General features: G+C 48.6%; 1 protein-coding gene across 4 annotated transcripts in view; it reads left to right on the plus strand.

Annotated features, from left to right (window-relative positions):
* Positions 1-13,803, plus strand: part of TBC1D16 (TBC1 domain family member 16) — a 33,307-nt gene that overhangs the window by 14,393 nt on the left and 5,111 nt on the right. For 3 of the 4 annotated variants that reach the window (XM_075518745.1, XM_075518749.1, XM_075518746.1), the window contains 5 exons: positions 8,636-8,833; positions 9,653-9,800; positions 10,853-11,020; positions 11,715-11,863; positions 12,662-12,796. In XM_075518745.1, the coding sequence (XP_075374860.1) occupies positions 8,636-8,833; positions 9,653-9,800; positions 10,853-11,020; positions 11,715-11,863; positions 12,662-12,796 (798 nt within the window). The remainder of the gene's footprint in view (positions 1-8,635; positions 8,834-9,652; positions 9,801-10,852; positions 11,021-11,714; positions 11,864-12,661; positions 12,797-13,803) is intronic. The other variant, XM_075518748.1, reaches the window with a different exon arrangement.

The raw sequence follows: 13,803 nt of genomic DNA on the forward strand, positions 1-13,803 counted from the left end.
CCTTCTCTTTGAGCCGTGGGGTAGGTGTAAACTCCATCCAAGGCAGTACTTTCAGGTGATCTGCACGGAGCTGGGTACTGGGAAGAGGAGCTGGCCATAGCCGTTTGCTGTCAGCACTGCTGTGTAATGAATTAAAGTTGTTACCGGCTGCAAAGCTGAGAAGGTTGGACAGATTCAAGAGATTGCGGAGGCATACGGCTCTATCTTGCTTTATATAAATATTTGAACAGCAAGAACATTAATTATAGCAGGTTTGTTTTTTCCCTCCGTTGGTTCGCTGCCAGATTTCTGTGGAAGAAAATAGTGACAGCTAACTCGAGATCAGGAATTGCAGCTAGCGGGATCGTGAAGCTATTTATTTGGGATTTCAGGGGAGGAATAGTCGGGGACGAGAGCAGGTGATGCCTAAGAGAGAGGCCCCACAGCCGCGCAGACGGGAGCGATGGAGGACCAGAGAAGAACCGCGTTGCCCCCCCCAGGTTTCTGGGGTGCCAGGCGTTGTTCGGGTTTGCTTACGAGGACAGGGATGCTCTAAACTCCCGCTGCGGGTGCGGCTCCGCTCTCGCAGCGCCCGCAGAAAGGAGCCGTGGAGCGAGCGGGGGGCCGGGCCGTGGCCGTGGGGCCGTGGCCGTGGGGCCGGGCAGCGGGGCCGGGCCGTGGGGCCGTGGCCGTGGGGCCGTGGCCGTGGGCGCGGGGCCGGGCGGTGGGCGCGGCGCGGCCGCCAGGGGGTGGGCTCTGCCCAGCGGCGCGGCCCGGCGCTCCCCGGCCCCGGCGGCCGCTCGCCCCCCGCCCGGCCCCCCCCGCCCGGCCCCGCTGCCCGCCCGCCCCTTCGGCAGAGCAGCCGCTCCCCCCTCGGCGGACGAGGCTGCGGGCCCGTCCCCTTCCCGCCCCTGCTCTGCCTGAGGAGAGCCGCCCTGGGGAGCGCTTCGCCCGAGGGTGCGGGTCCCGCGCTGCGGCCCCCCGCGCGGCCAGGCTGAGGGGCGGTGGCTGCGTGCCAGCGTTCTTCGCTGGTGTAACCGCAGCGAGACGGGATTATTTACAGAAGATCACAGCGGGGGCTGGTCCGGGGGAAGCGGAGAATTTCTGGGGGCGCGCAGGGCTCCTCTTCCCGCGTGGCAGCGGGCTGGGGTGGAGGGCGGGCGCGGCCGCGCGGGCTGCCCGCAGCAGCGAGCCCTGCTGGGCGGGAGCGGGGGGGCGGCGGGGGCCGGCTTCTGCGGGAGGCACCGCACTGAAGCGCCTTTCCCAGGATGTTCCTGCGTTTCTTCTGTTACTTATTTATACGATCGTAACGCCCAGAAATCCTAATTGCGAGCGGAGATAAATGGTGCTGGCAGGTATCCATAGCTTTGTGAGGGAAGAATTGCGTTAACTGGGTCAAAATAAAGAGCACGTCCCCTCCAAAAGTCCGACAGGATATGCAAATAAATCTGCATAGGCTCTGTCTCCTTGGCTCGGCCCTTGCAATTATTACAGCATTAGGCATTTACAATAACTCTGGAACACGCTTTTAGTCAGCTCTCCTTTCTCCGCTCCCTTTTCTGCTACTTGAAGAAAACTCTCCCCTCGGGAGCGCCGCATTGTATGGTGGAAGAGGGAAATTCTCCCGGGGGGGGCTCTGCTCATAGCGGGTCAGCAGCCGTGCGGAGTCCGGGGAGCTGGTTAACTTCGTCTGCCAGGAAAAAGTCCCCCTGAAATTCCCAATTCATTGCTTAGAGCCAAGACTATAAGAACAAAGGTAATCTTCAGGGCTTTCCAGGGAGCAGGGTTTTCAAGGCTTGATTGTAATTAGCATAATTAGTGTAGAATTTTATTTTTGCATGGATAGAACTGAGAGAAAAAAGCAAAATAATCCATTGATTTTAAATATAAAATAAACAGTGGTAAGAAAGGTCCCCTTTTCAGGTCTGGAATAGGCTGAAAAGCAAACATTCTTTTTCGGGCTTTGCTGAGAAATCACTTTTTCCATCTAAGGAATTTTTTTTTAAGTGTTGCATTTCGATTGATTTATTAATGAGCTAAAGCCTAGGCATGAGGTGCCCCTTCTCTGTATGGATTGTAAAAATCTGCCATTCAGCTTTTGGAATATTTTCCTTCCTTGAAACGAAGGTAACATTTGCATCATTGAGCAGCGTACGCTCCGCTCTAAATGATTTGTTGTGTTTGGCTTCTCGGGAGCTATGTGTATTTTATTCATAAGCATCGAACTGCTAATTCTGCCCCCGCTACCTCACTGCAACAAGAAGTCACAGAGAAAAACCTTGCTTGGGTTTCACCTAAGTCGCCTACACCTGTCTGGAGGTCTCATCTGTGAAAAACAGATTGCTTGTCTTTTAACTGAAGGTATATGTGTACCACGTTCCAGACTTTGGTTGGGTAAAAGAGATGAAAGCGCACATTAATTCACTACAAACTCCTGATTTTTTTTTTCCCCTTCCCATTTACATTCAAAATAATTGACTCAAGAATTCTCAATTTATTTTGTTTTCCTTTTGGCTTAATTTACAGCAGTTGGGGGGAACCCTTTGGAGGTAAGCGAGGCTGTTTTTCTAATGCCCCCTCTTGCTGGCTAAAATTGCTCGGCTTCCCTTCAGGCCACGAGGACTTGGAGGAATGAATTAGGAGCAACAAAGCCCCCAGTGTAGTGCGGCTTCTCGCTCCTCGGCGGAGCGGGCAGGACGGCAGCACCCAGCGCCGCTGCGGAGGTGGGTCATCCCGGGGCGCCGGCCGCTCCGCCGTGCAGGTTGGCTTCTGTCCGGGAGGAATGGGGATGACCAACCGGCGGCAGAGGTGGATGCGGCATCTTCTACCTGCGTCGTGTGTGCTCTGGGAAGGCTGTCAAGGTGCTGCGAAAGCAGATTGTGATAGCCCCGTAAAGCATAACAAATTGTTTTGATCTTTATTTCTCAAGGACAAACCAATTACGCCTATCAGAAGGCAAAGCTGCATAATCGGGTTTCCCTGAGTCCCTCGTTTCATTGTGCTAAAATCTTTCATTTGTCGGGCTTGTGTTCGCAGAGTTGATGTTAATTCAGAGCCCCGTCCCTGATCGTGAACTTGCTGTTACGGTCCAAGGTCGGAGGGTGAATGCAGAAGTTGCTGCCCTCCCCGCAGCCTGTGCCGGCGAGGTGGCCGCCGTGTAGACGGCTGGTAACCACAAACCTTCTTCTGCTCTTTTCCTGTACGGGGGGAGGGAGGGATTCCCACGCTTTTAAGATGTAAACAGCTTGTTCTTTGAATATCGTTAATAACAACAATACCAAGAGCGACTAACAATAATACGCTGACTTTTAGAAGCGCTGTTGAACCTGCTTCCTGGTGCCGAGCATGAAAGGATACAATTATTTTTCGTAACCTTTTATTTTCCCTTTACGGCAAGCTAAGCAAAGCAAGTTTGTCAGAGGCAGAGTGCTCCTAATTTGGTCTCCAGTGACCTCTGCAGCCGTGATTGGCAGTCTGGTGTCGGGAAGGAACTTGTGCCTGTGAGATAGAAATGAGCAGAACAAATGCCGTAGGACAGCTTGGGTTCCCTGGAGGACACAGGCTAAAAAAGGTGAAAGAAGTGCAATTACAGGAGGTTTTCAGCACAGAAAGTTAATTAGCTACTAAATAGCATTTAGTGCAGTTCAACGTGGGGAAATTTATGTTTTGAAACCGAACAGATCAATGGGAAGCCTGTGGAACAAGCTTTTGGAAAGTCCATGTTGACATTCGTGTACTTTGTACTGTCACGTCCTGGGCAGTTGTTCACAGGTTTCCCTAACAAATAGGAAGAATTGTTAGATTTGTTTCCACGCGTGTTTGCGGGCATATAGATAGGCTTCCACATGAGGATGTTTTGACATTTAATTTCAGAAATTCTGGTTAGGCTTTCATCCAGACTATCTAACACCTTTTTCCCTGTTCGCCGAGGTCAGTGTAAATCAATTCTGTTCTTCGGGCTCCCTGAGGCAAAGGAACTTCAAGTTCCAAATATTTTCAGCCAAAGGGTGAATTTAACACAATTCTTAACCTAGTTACTCGTCAGTGCTGATCAGATGCGAGTAGCTGGTGCCACCGCAGCGTTTCACTCTCAGCGTCTGGCTCTGCGTGGCCATGCTCCCCTGGAAGCTGGTGCCATCCCGCGACACCCTCCCAGTCCTTCTCTGCAGCGTGACTTGGAACGACTGGAAATATTTCGACGAATTTTTTTTAATCCCAAATTACCAATCTGTTTTCTTTTGCACATCTTTTATATATGGCTGAAGTCAGCATGTTTCACAACTTATTGTATATGTATATTGTCAAGGACACTTTTTTTAATCGGAACAATAGATTTGGGTTCCAGCTGCCTGATATTACCTGACTTTGAACAGTTGCTACACTAAATTTTTAGGCGTTTCAGGATAGCTTTGAACTTTTATTGATGGATTATTTATTTGAAGCTATCTGTCTTAGACATTTTAGGCAGCTGATGCTGCCGTGAGCTGTTTCACCTTGCTGGAAAGAAGAGGAACCTAGAAGGTCAGTGCCTGTGGGGAATAGTGGAGAAACAGAGAAATGCTAACCTCTGGGGAGGAAAAGGGCCATGTAATTCCCATTACATGGATGCTCATACATTATGATGATACTTATTGTCTGTAAATGGTGCTTCACAAGCCAGCATGCAGGAGTGGCTCGGGCTGTAAGGAAAGCTGCTGGTAGCGAAGGCGTGCTTTAGTACAATGGTGATGGAGAGCCAACTGAGGAGGGTTTGGCTCTTGCAGGAGGCTCTCTGGGAATCGGGTGGTGCGTGCTGACAGCTTAGGTAACCGCCACATCATGGCTATAATCTTCAGCCCCTTCCCCTCTTATAATTACATTTGTCACATCATGTCGTAAAATGAGTTATTAGATCTTCGTTGCTGAAATAGTCTTCCCATGTAATTGGTGCAGGTCTCTGCCCTGGCTCTCTAACAGAAATAATAATTGGTTTTATCTCTCTTTATGCTGTAGGTGTTTACAATGCTTTGACCAAACAGTAAGTCGGGTCCCATTACTACATTACTGCACGTCGAAAGTCTCACTTGCCGAGTGTGGCTGACCTCCTCGGATCGGGCGTGCAAGAGTTCCCGTGCGGTGGGAGGAGGACGGTGGCTGCCTTATGCAGGCGCTTGCTTTCTTAGGGGCTACAAAAGCTCGAGGAATGTAGATACTGTTGATTGCTGTAGTTGATTGTTGAGCGGAGAAAATACATCACCACCTGGTCTTGCTCACCAGCAAGAATGAGATGTATTTTGAGACAAAAGAGTAATGGGACTTCAGTAAGGGGAAAGGGCTTCAGTGGAATCATTAATATGTCCGTGGGTTTCCTGCCTCAGGTTTTGCTAATGCGCCTTATTTTTTTTTCCCTGTCCCTTTTATTCCCGTGGACCGTTGCACTTGTCCTCTTGTTTTGCTGAGCAGTGCTGTATACCAGCTGGCGCTCTGTTTTTCCTGGATCCCACAACCCAAAGTCTCTCTGGAATGTTCCTCCAGCTATTTGCCTTGCAGTGCTTCAGCTCCCTGCTTTTGCGAGGCATTCTGGTATGAATCCCTCATCTAACAGATATAATAGCCTGACAAATAATGAATCGGAGAATTCTTCCCTTGCATCTGTGTACCTTGTGTGCCTAGTTAGAGGACTCCCCAAAATCCACGAAATTAGCATTGATCATGCTACTTGTTGTTACTTAAGTACAGGATAATCTCAATATTAAAATTATTTTTAAAAGTAGTCCAACAGATTAGAATAACTTCAGTTTTTTTCAATCAATACATACAGGAAAAAGTTATTTTAAACACAGCGAGTTTTTTTTCTTAATTTCCACAGTGAGCAAGTATGCACCAATGTATGAGGTGGTACTCTCTGCATCTATACTACGTATGAATGTGCGTGTTTATCGACCTCTCCGAAGGGCACGGGGTGTACAGATGTCTCTTTCAGATTTCATCTCCTACATCAATGAAAACATTGGAATTTCCCTGGGCTGCACACTCTGAGGCACCGTGCTTACACTCGCTGGCTTTTTGCTGTCCAGAAAGGGTCAATCCACTGACACGTGTTGCTTCAGATTGCTTCTGTGTATGTTGGATGCGTGTACAAGCTTGTAACTGGTGGCTAAATGTGAACTGTAAACCTTTGTCTTGAAGAAGCATTTCTAGAAAATATAACACCTTTGTGACTGGGCTTTCCAGCCTCTGAGTTTTCGGGTAGATACTTGTGTATCTGAGGCAGATTTTGGTTACGTAGCAAGTAACTGCAGCTGGCAATAGCCTTCTGTCCTGAGGAGCTACACGATTCCCCGGGATCAAAGCGGGCCTGCCCAGCTCTACTGGTAACGATCGTTTCTTGGCAGTCGTCGCTCTGCCACTGGTCGTTTGAGATGATGCTCTTGAAGAATGGGCACGTTGGCCTCTGTGACGAGGGAACCACAGGGACGATGATCCTCACAGCCAACGCGTCTTCCAGCTCTTTGTCGTACTGACCAGTTCATCTTTGCAAGAGTTTTAGAAAATCGGTTGCCTCTGCTCGGTCTTTGAGCTAGTTTGAGTCATCTCTTCCAGGAAAATCCTGTGTAACCAGCTGTGGCTGTTATGAAGTGTTGCTCCATAAATACCAGCTGCTTATAGCAAGCAGTCCAGCAAGTGTCTTGTACCAGGACTCCTATTACTTCTGCATTAACATGAGATGCTGAATGTTGGAGGAAAGTGTTATATTTTGCAGCTTTATCAGAAAGTAACGCTTGATTTTTCACAAAGGCCCGTACAATTTTCAAGGAAAAATTCACAAGGTGCAGGTGATGGTGTATAGCTGCACTTGTGAGACTGGAAGTATCCCGGTGTCTACCCTAGAAAAGCTGCAGTCGTTCCTCTTTGAGTGAGTTTGGGTATGTCCTATGATCCCTGCTCACATGGCGATATTGCCATGTCACTTCTAAGACCTCAACCTCCGAAAGGCTTGAATGTAAGTTTTGCTTTGATGCTTTCTTTCAGAAAAATGGCGCAGCAGACCTTCATGAAGAGAGCAGCGAAGCCGCTCTTTTAGCTGAAAGTAAAACAGACTTTGTCTCATCTACATAATGCTGCAGAACTAGAGAAGGGGGCTCGGGGATTTATTTCCCATGCGTGTGGGCACTAAGGTTTTGAGTCATACATTTGAACTGGGGGGCTCACAGGGGCTTGGTTAAAAATTTAACCCACAACTAACTGGGATGTCCGGAGACCTGTCCATTGGAATGCAATGACCTGAACCATGGGTAGATGCTGCAAATAAGGCTCGTCCCTGCGGAAGAGGCACTGTAGCCAGGCTTGGAAAGCATACTGATGTGGTGTGCTGCAGATGCATGCTGAGTGTGTGATTTTCAGCGTTCAGTGCCTACATTGTTAGATAAGCGGATTAGAAAACATTGCATAAAGTGGCATTGCAGGGGGCTGTCTTTATACCTGCTACTTGCCTTGTTTTGCAAACCCTGATTTCACAGCGGAACCCATTCAGAGCTTGCGCTGAGATTGTTCACATGTATTGGCCTTTTTAAGAATCAAGGGGTCACAGTTTCAGATTCACTTAATTCTCAAAGTAGTGATATTTTTCTTTTGGGATCAGGGCTGGTGGCAGGCATGTGGGTTTTTTAATCTAAACTCAGTTTACTCTTAAAGATAAATATCTGGGGCGCAGTGAGCTCCTAGCGTATTGGAAAATGGTTGGGTTCGCTTTCTCTACTTTGTGGTGGGTTAAAGAGCTCACGTGTAATTTCCCGCTCCTTAATTCTCCGAAGTTTCAAGTTTGCAAGCGGAAACCATTTGTCTAAAGTTTATACACATGCATCCAAGCTTGTCAGGTCCACTTGCAAAGGCATAATGAGAAACTCGAGTTCAGGGGAAATCTCTTTGGATCTCACTGAGGGAATTTGTCAGATGAGATCCCTGGTCAATGCTGCCATCGGAATGCGCTCGCTCCTCCCGTCCCCGGCCCGGTGCGGAGCGGCTGAGCGGCGTGCTGAGGAGGTTGCTTGAGCTGCGGGGCAAGATGTCTCTTCCCTTGGAAGTTGCTCACTGAGCGCTGCTGGAGCTGCCGAAGCAGCCTGTCGAGCACCTGTGCTTCTGCAGTCGTGTTTTTTCAATGGCCCAACGTTTTCCGTCCCAAGGGGTCCTCAGTCCCTAGGCGAAATGGTTTGAAGGGGTGCTGCAGCTTAGGGCTCTGTGGTGTGGGCTGGAGGGCAGGCAAGTGCCTGCTGGACTGGCGGGATGCCCAAACGGGTCGTTGTGCTGCGATGAAGGAGCAGGGGACGGGGGCCGTTCCTCGGAGCAGGCCGGGCTGTTCCCACTCTGGGCTTCTTCATTTTGCCTTCTCAAAAGTCAGTATTTTGAGGAATGGTTTTCGCTTTCCCCGGTTCTGTGTGGAATTTGGGAACAGATCAAAAATAGGATTGGTTTTTGGGATGGGAGGGAATTGATTTCAATAAAAATAATCTCTTGTGTGGGCTGTCGGTTATTGACTCCTTAGACCTGCACTGAATTCCCATTTCAGAGCTCTGTCAAAGGATTTTTAACTTGGAGCATTTGTGGTTATTGCACGTAGCTGCGGTCTTCTTTGGCTGATGTCTTGCGGGGCTTTCTTCCTCCACACTCTTGTCTGCAGGGACACGTGTGACAATCGCATGACCTGCTCCACCAGCTCTGCCTCCAGCCTCGACACCAGTACCCAGTTCCAGGAGAATAATGGGCAAACGCAGAGCACCAGATGGGACGAACAGCAGAAAGTGTTTGCCCTAGAGCAGGTCTGTGGTGTCTTTAGAGTGGACCTGGGACAAATGAGATCCCTTCGCCTCTTCTTTAGGTAACGTATTATTGTGTGTGATATTTGTGCGTGCTCTGGATCAGTGCGCGCTGGGCTCTGGAGGCAGATGGCTTCTCCAGTCCTCCTTGGAAGTCTTTCCCTAATGGTTGTCTCCAGGAAAGCAAGTGTCAGCCTTCCCCAGGAGGGCCTCTGAATTACAGTTATGGGGCCTAAAGGATTTTTTTCCCTAGTAAGGTAAAGGTTGCTCTTAGCTATCTTACCAAAAATGTTTAAAATAACCTGGAGGTGTGGAAAACATCTCTTTATCTATGGTACCTTCTCCCTCGCCTGCCCCTCACTGGGGCTGCTCTAGGGTCTTGCTGCTCTTAGCCTCTTCAGTTATCTTTCAAATTATTACAAAAGTCATTAAAAACATTTTTACTCTCTCTTTTCGCTCTCACTCCCTGCTTCTTTAGACAATGCTGTGTGTGACCGAGTCAGCTCATCGCTAGGAGCTGACTTTGTGTACTGCATTAATGTTGCTGGGGCAGACTTCTTGGGGTTTTGTTCTCCAAGGGAAGACAAAATTTAATTCCTTCACATGGTGGAAGGGTAAAAGAGTGCCGTTACCAGGCATGAGTGGAGCTTCTTGGGGAAAATGGTGACTATGGCCATGTCATAGAATATCTCAAGTTGGAAGGGACCCATAAGAGTCATCGAGTCCCGGAGCTGTAACATTACTTCTGCACCCTGTTTTAAGGGACACTTCTTTGTAATTCGCTTTCCACTCTCTCATCTGATGTTCCCCCTTCCTGCTGGGCCCCTCGTTACCCTGGGCAATAAATGCAGGTTGTTCTCCCCCGTTGTTTCGTCCCGCAGCGACGAGGCATGCACCTGTGGACAGCTGGTTGTTGCGAGCAGGGAGAGCCAGTACAAGATCTTCCATTTTCACCATGGTGGCCTGGATAAACTGTCCGAGGTGTTTCAGCAATGGAAGTACTGCACAGAGACCCATCTCAAGGACCAGGTACCCAAGCAAAGCTCATGGGGCAAAGAGGGTTTTTCCAGCAGATGTTTCACACTTAGGTTTTGAGCCAGGGGAGTGTGTTGGAGGAATGAAGCTATGAGTTCATGTCACCAAGTCAGGCAGAAAGCTACAGTGTGGTGGATGTTGTTCAGGATGCAACTGCGAGTCGGACGCGAGGTCTCTGTTATCCTTGCTTATCCCCCTCCGTTCCTGTTCTGCCTGTGGAATATGGGGGAAGATAATCCAGAAGACTTGCTTAAGTAGTTATTTTGCTAGACCCGACAGGTCAGCACTATGCTTTAGGCATGTAAGGTGGCTGGGAAATCTGCAGTGGTAGGTCTGAAATTCTGTCAGAGTCTTTCATCCATTTTGTGAAGCGTAGCACACTGCACTGGAAAATGTTTTGACAAGGCATCTTGCCATATTTTGTTCAATCTACATACAAATGTGATAAGAGCTCTTTAATTATCTGTTTAAGATACTGTATGTGCTTATTAGAAACAGTGATTTTTAAATTTCCATCCTTCCCACAGAGCCCCCTGCTGCTTTTCTTATTATGGTCGCATGGGCTCACTTTTTGCATTGAACAACCTTTGATTTTTAAATTAAATGTCAGCTGCAGTCTTGCACTGGGATCATGAGTGCCCTTAGAGAGCCTGGCAGTGCAGTTCCCTGCTTGCCTAACAGCAATCCCTTTGTATATGGCCAATCATATGTAATTTATTGCAGGCATTCCTGGCAGGGTGAAGTTTTGCTGTAAGCAGCATTAATTCAGTTTCAGGTCAGGGATAAGATTGGGGGAGGAATGGAAACAATTTTTTTTTAAGACGAAGCTGTTCTGTGGTACTCAGATTTTTAATTATTCTAATCACTCTTGCTATTGTAATGGTTGGAATTTTAAAAAAAAACTTCCCCAAGTGCAGCGCCTCAGTGCTTAATCCTACGCGAACCACGCAAAAAGGTTTTCCCGCTCTGAAAACTGCTGGGTTTCATACTCTGCTGCTATCTCTGGCTCCTACCTCCAGTTTTTTGTTTTGTTTTCCCCCGTTCAGCAGCTTACTGATGAGAAAACATGTATGCAGTTCTCTATCCGCCGTCCCAAGCTGCCCTCCTCGGAAACCCACCCGGAGGAGAACACGTACAAGCGTCTTGATGTGTCTGCCTGGCTCCATCACCTGAATGAATCCGGACAGGTGGAAGAGGAGTACAAGCTGCAGAAGGTGAGAGGGCTGGCTGCTGCGGTTTCGATCCTTTCTCTCCTGCCGCAGAGTGCAAGTCCCCAGGTGGAAGCTGCAAGAGTTTGCTTTCATGCTGGGGGCAAGAACTGGGCGTCGGAGAGTATAAAGACTGGCGTATAGGGCTTGGCTGGAGGTCTTGCTGGGACTGCAGATGAGTCTGCTGCAGGCAGGATGGTAGAGCATCTCTCTGACCAAGGAGGGCGAGCTGCCCGGCTCCTGCTGCTGGCTGGAATTAGTAAACCAAAGTGTCCGGTGCTGGACGTGTTTGCAAAATGCAGTGTGAACAAATCAGAGAAAGAAAAATTGAGATTACTGTATGAAATAATGCAGGACTTGTGGGGGAGCACTGGGTCCAGGTCCTGAGAGAGAAGTTTGCAGTGAAATGCAGTGTCTCCAAGATTGGGGATTAAGCCGTGACATGAGAACGACACGTTAATCATAGAGCCTCTCCAGGGGGGGTTATTGACATTGAAATGAGCCCGATTTGTGTCTTGTCTGGGAATAGAAGGCCAGCACTTTCCCTCTAAACATGTGCAAATTGCAGGAGCTTGAATCAAGGCGTCACTTGTCAGGAAAGAACTGCAAAGCCACCAAAGCATAGTAGCGGGCAGTTTCTTGTTGCTGTTTTTGGGAATGTTAAAACTGTACCAGCCATAACTTTTGCTCCTTCTTCCAGGCCATTTTCTTTGGTGGGATTGATATTTCCATCCGTGGGGAGGTGTGGCCCTTTCTGCTGCACTACTACAGCTACGAGTCCACCTCTGAAGAGAGGGAGGCACTGAGACTGCAGAAGAGGAAAGAGTACTTCGAGATCCAGGAGAAAAGGTAACAGACCAGCTCCATCCTCTGCTGCTCATCCCTCCTCAGGCCTGACGTCGCAGTTAATACCGCTGGTGAGGTACGGAGTCTGTGCCTCCTTCGCCTCAGGAGAAGCGGATTGGAGTAGAGAAGTGAGAGGGATGGTAGAGGAGGTGTGTCAGGCACAGCTGCCCTCTTGAGGGTCTGGCGCTAATGCCATAGAGCTCAAAGACTGTCTTACTTGGGGTCTTGAAACAGCTCGTCAGTACCGCATAGGGAAGCTTATCTCCAGGCGAGACTACAAGCTTAGCATGCCTGGTTTAGAACTCTGAAGGTGAAAACGAGATCTTGTATTTCTTTGTAAATATATCTGGTTGTAAAAATAGGGAAGAAAAAGGGATACCTAATTCGAGGAAGTTATTACTGCAAGAACTGTATGTTGTAAATTAGGTGTGGGTACACTTAAGCCGGAGAGGGACAGAGGTATTATTAATTAGGAGATAATCAAAACAGTGTGGTGGGTTCTGGTGTGCCACCCACAAGGAGCAGTGGAGAGCAGAGTCCGACTGCTTCTGAAGTGGAGTTTATTGCAGAAAACACATCGTATCACCCCATTTATAACCCAGGAGGCTCCTTCCAGTAATCCGTTTGGACAGAAAATCTGCTGTTCTGAACAGACCTGCTTGTCTGTTTTTCAAGTGATGAGACAACTCTGTACAGGAATGGTTTTTCTCTGAAAACTAAAGGTGAAATAAGGCTTTTTGTTCCTTGTGGCAATCATATTCCTCTCTTGGCAACGCACTCCTGTTGCTGCTCAATTTTCAGGCTTTCGATGACTCCAGATGAACAGAAGGATTTTTGGCGTAAAGTACAGTTCACGGTAGATAAAGATGTTGTGAGGACTGACCGCAGCAACCAGTTCTTTCGAGGGGAGGACAACCCAAATGTGGAAACTATGAGGTGAAGTGTCTGATTCTAGTGTCCTGAACAACATATCCTCCTGAATGTATAGAAACCTCGGTAAGCCCCCCTGGCCCAGGCCGCCTAGGTCGCTGCCTTGGGAATGCTGAAGAGCACCGTGCATACGGTGACTGGTACCAAGTGACGCAAAAAGAAGGACTTCCTCCCCAGTGCTTTCACTGCTGCTTTAGCCATTTACTTCTTGGTATACTAACCCTGCTCCCATCACCTAGCTTCCCTGCATACATAGGCACAGAAGAGGTGTGAGCCTTCTGTGGCTATGGGAGGGTCATGGGTGCTGCAGCGGGGCTGTGGGCAGTTGTTGGGTCTGTGGTTCTCCTGATGGGGCCGAGGACAAGCACACCAGAGTCTGCTTCATGGGTGTGTGACTTGTAAATGTGCGCCTACGAAACAGTTGGATTTCGTCTAACAGTATGGCTTGGAGCCTCATCATCTCTCCTTTCCCATGGACCCTTCATTTCTGTCCTCTTAGTCTTTCTAAAATCTCATTTTCTTTTTATATTTTGTGTCTGTGTATGCAAAACCTTCTCCTGGAGTTTATTTCACTGGACTGATGTTTGCAGCAGGGTTTATCTGTATGTGTTAAAGCCCCTTACAGTAGGGTCGTGTGTCTTTGTGCCTGAGATGAACTGTGTCGCTCGTTCCTGCTGCACTGCTGCCAGTGGGCTGGCCTGCAGTTGGAAAACGGGAGCCTAAGGGGTTCTGTTCAAACCCATTGTCTCAGGCTGCTGCGTGCTGTTCAGAGTTCTTCTTGTCCATCCAGGAGCCTCTTTGGGTTGATGCAAAATGTTGTAATCCTAAGAAATGAGACTTCCAGTTAGGTACGGTGTTAGTGTATCTTTGTTACGCTTCTAGGTATAGTCCTTTTAGGGAGAGCAATTCTGTGGGATGCAACATGCTGTACAGGTGCTCAGAAGTTCACAAGCCTCCGGGTGCAATTGCAAGTGAATCTTTTAGATGGCAGGAATGATCCGTTGCTCTTCTGC

This window comes from Mycteria americana, chromosome 16 (assembly GCF_035582795.1).
Source record: "Mycteria americana isolate JAX WOST 10 ecotype Jacksonville Zoo and Gardens chromosome 16, USCA_MyAme_1.0, whole genome shotgun sequence".
Lineage (NCBI taxonomy): Eukaryota > Metazoa > Chordata > Aves > Ciconiiformes > Ciconiidae > Mycteria > Mycteria americana.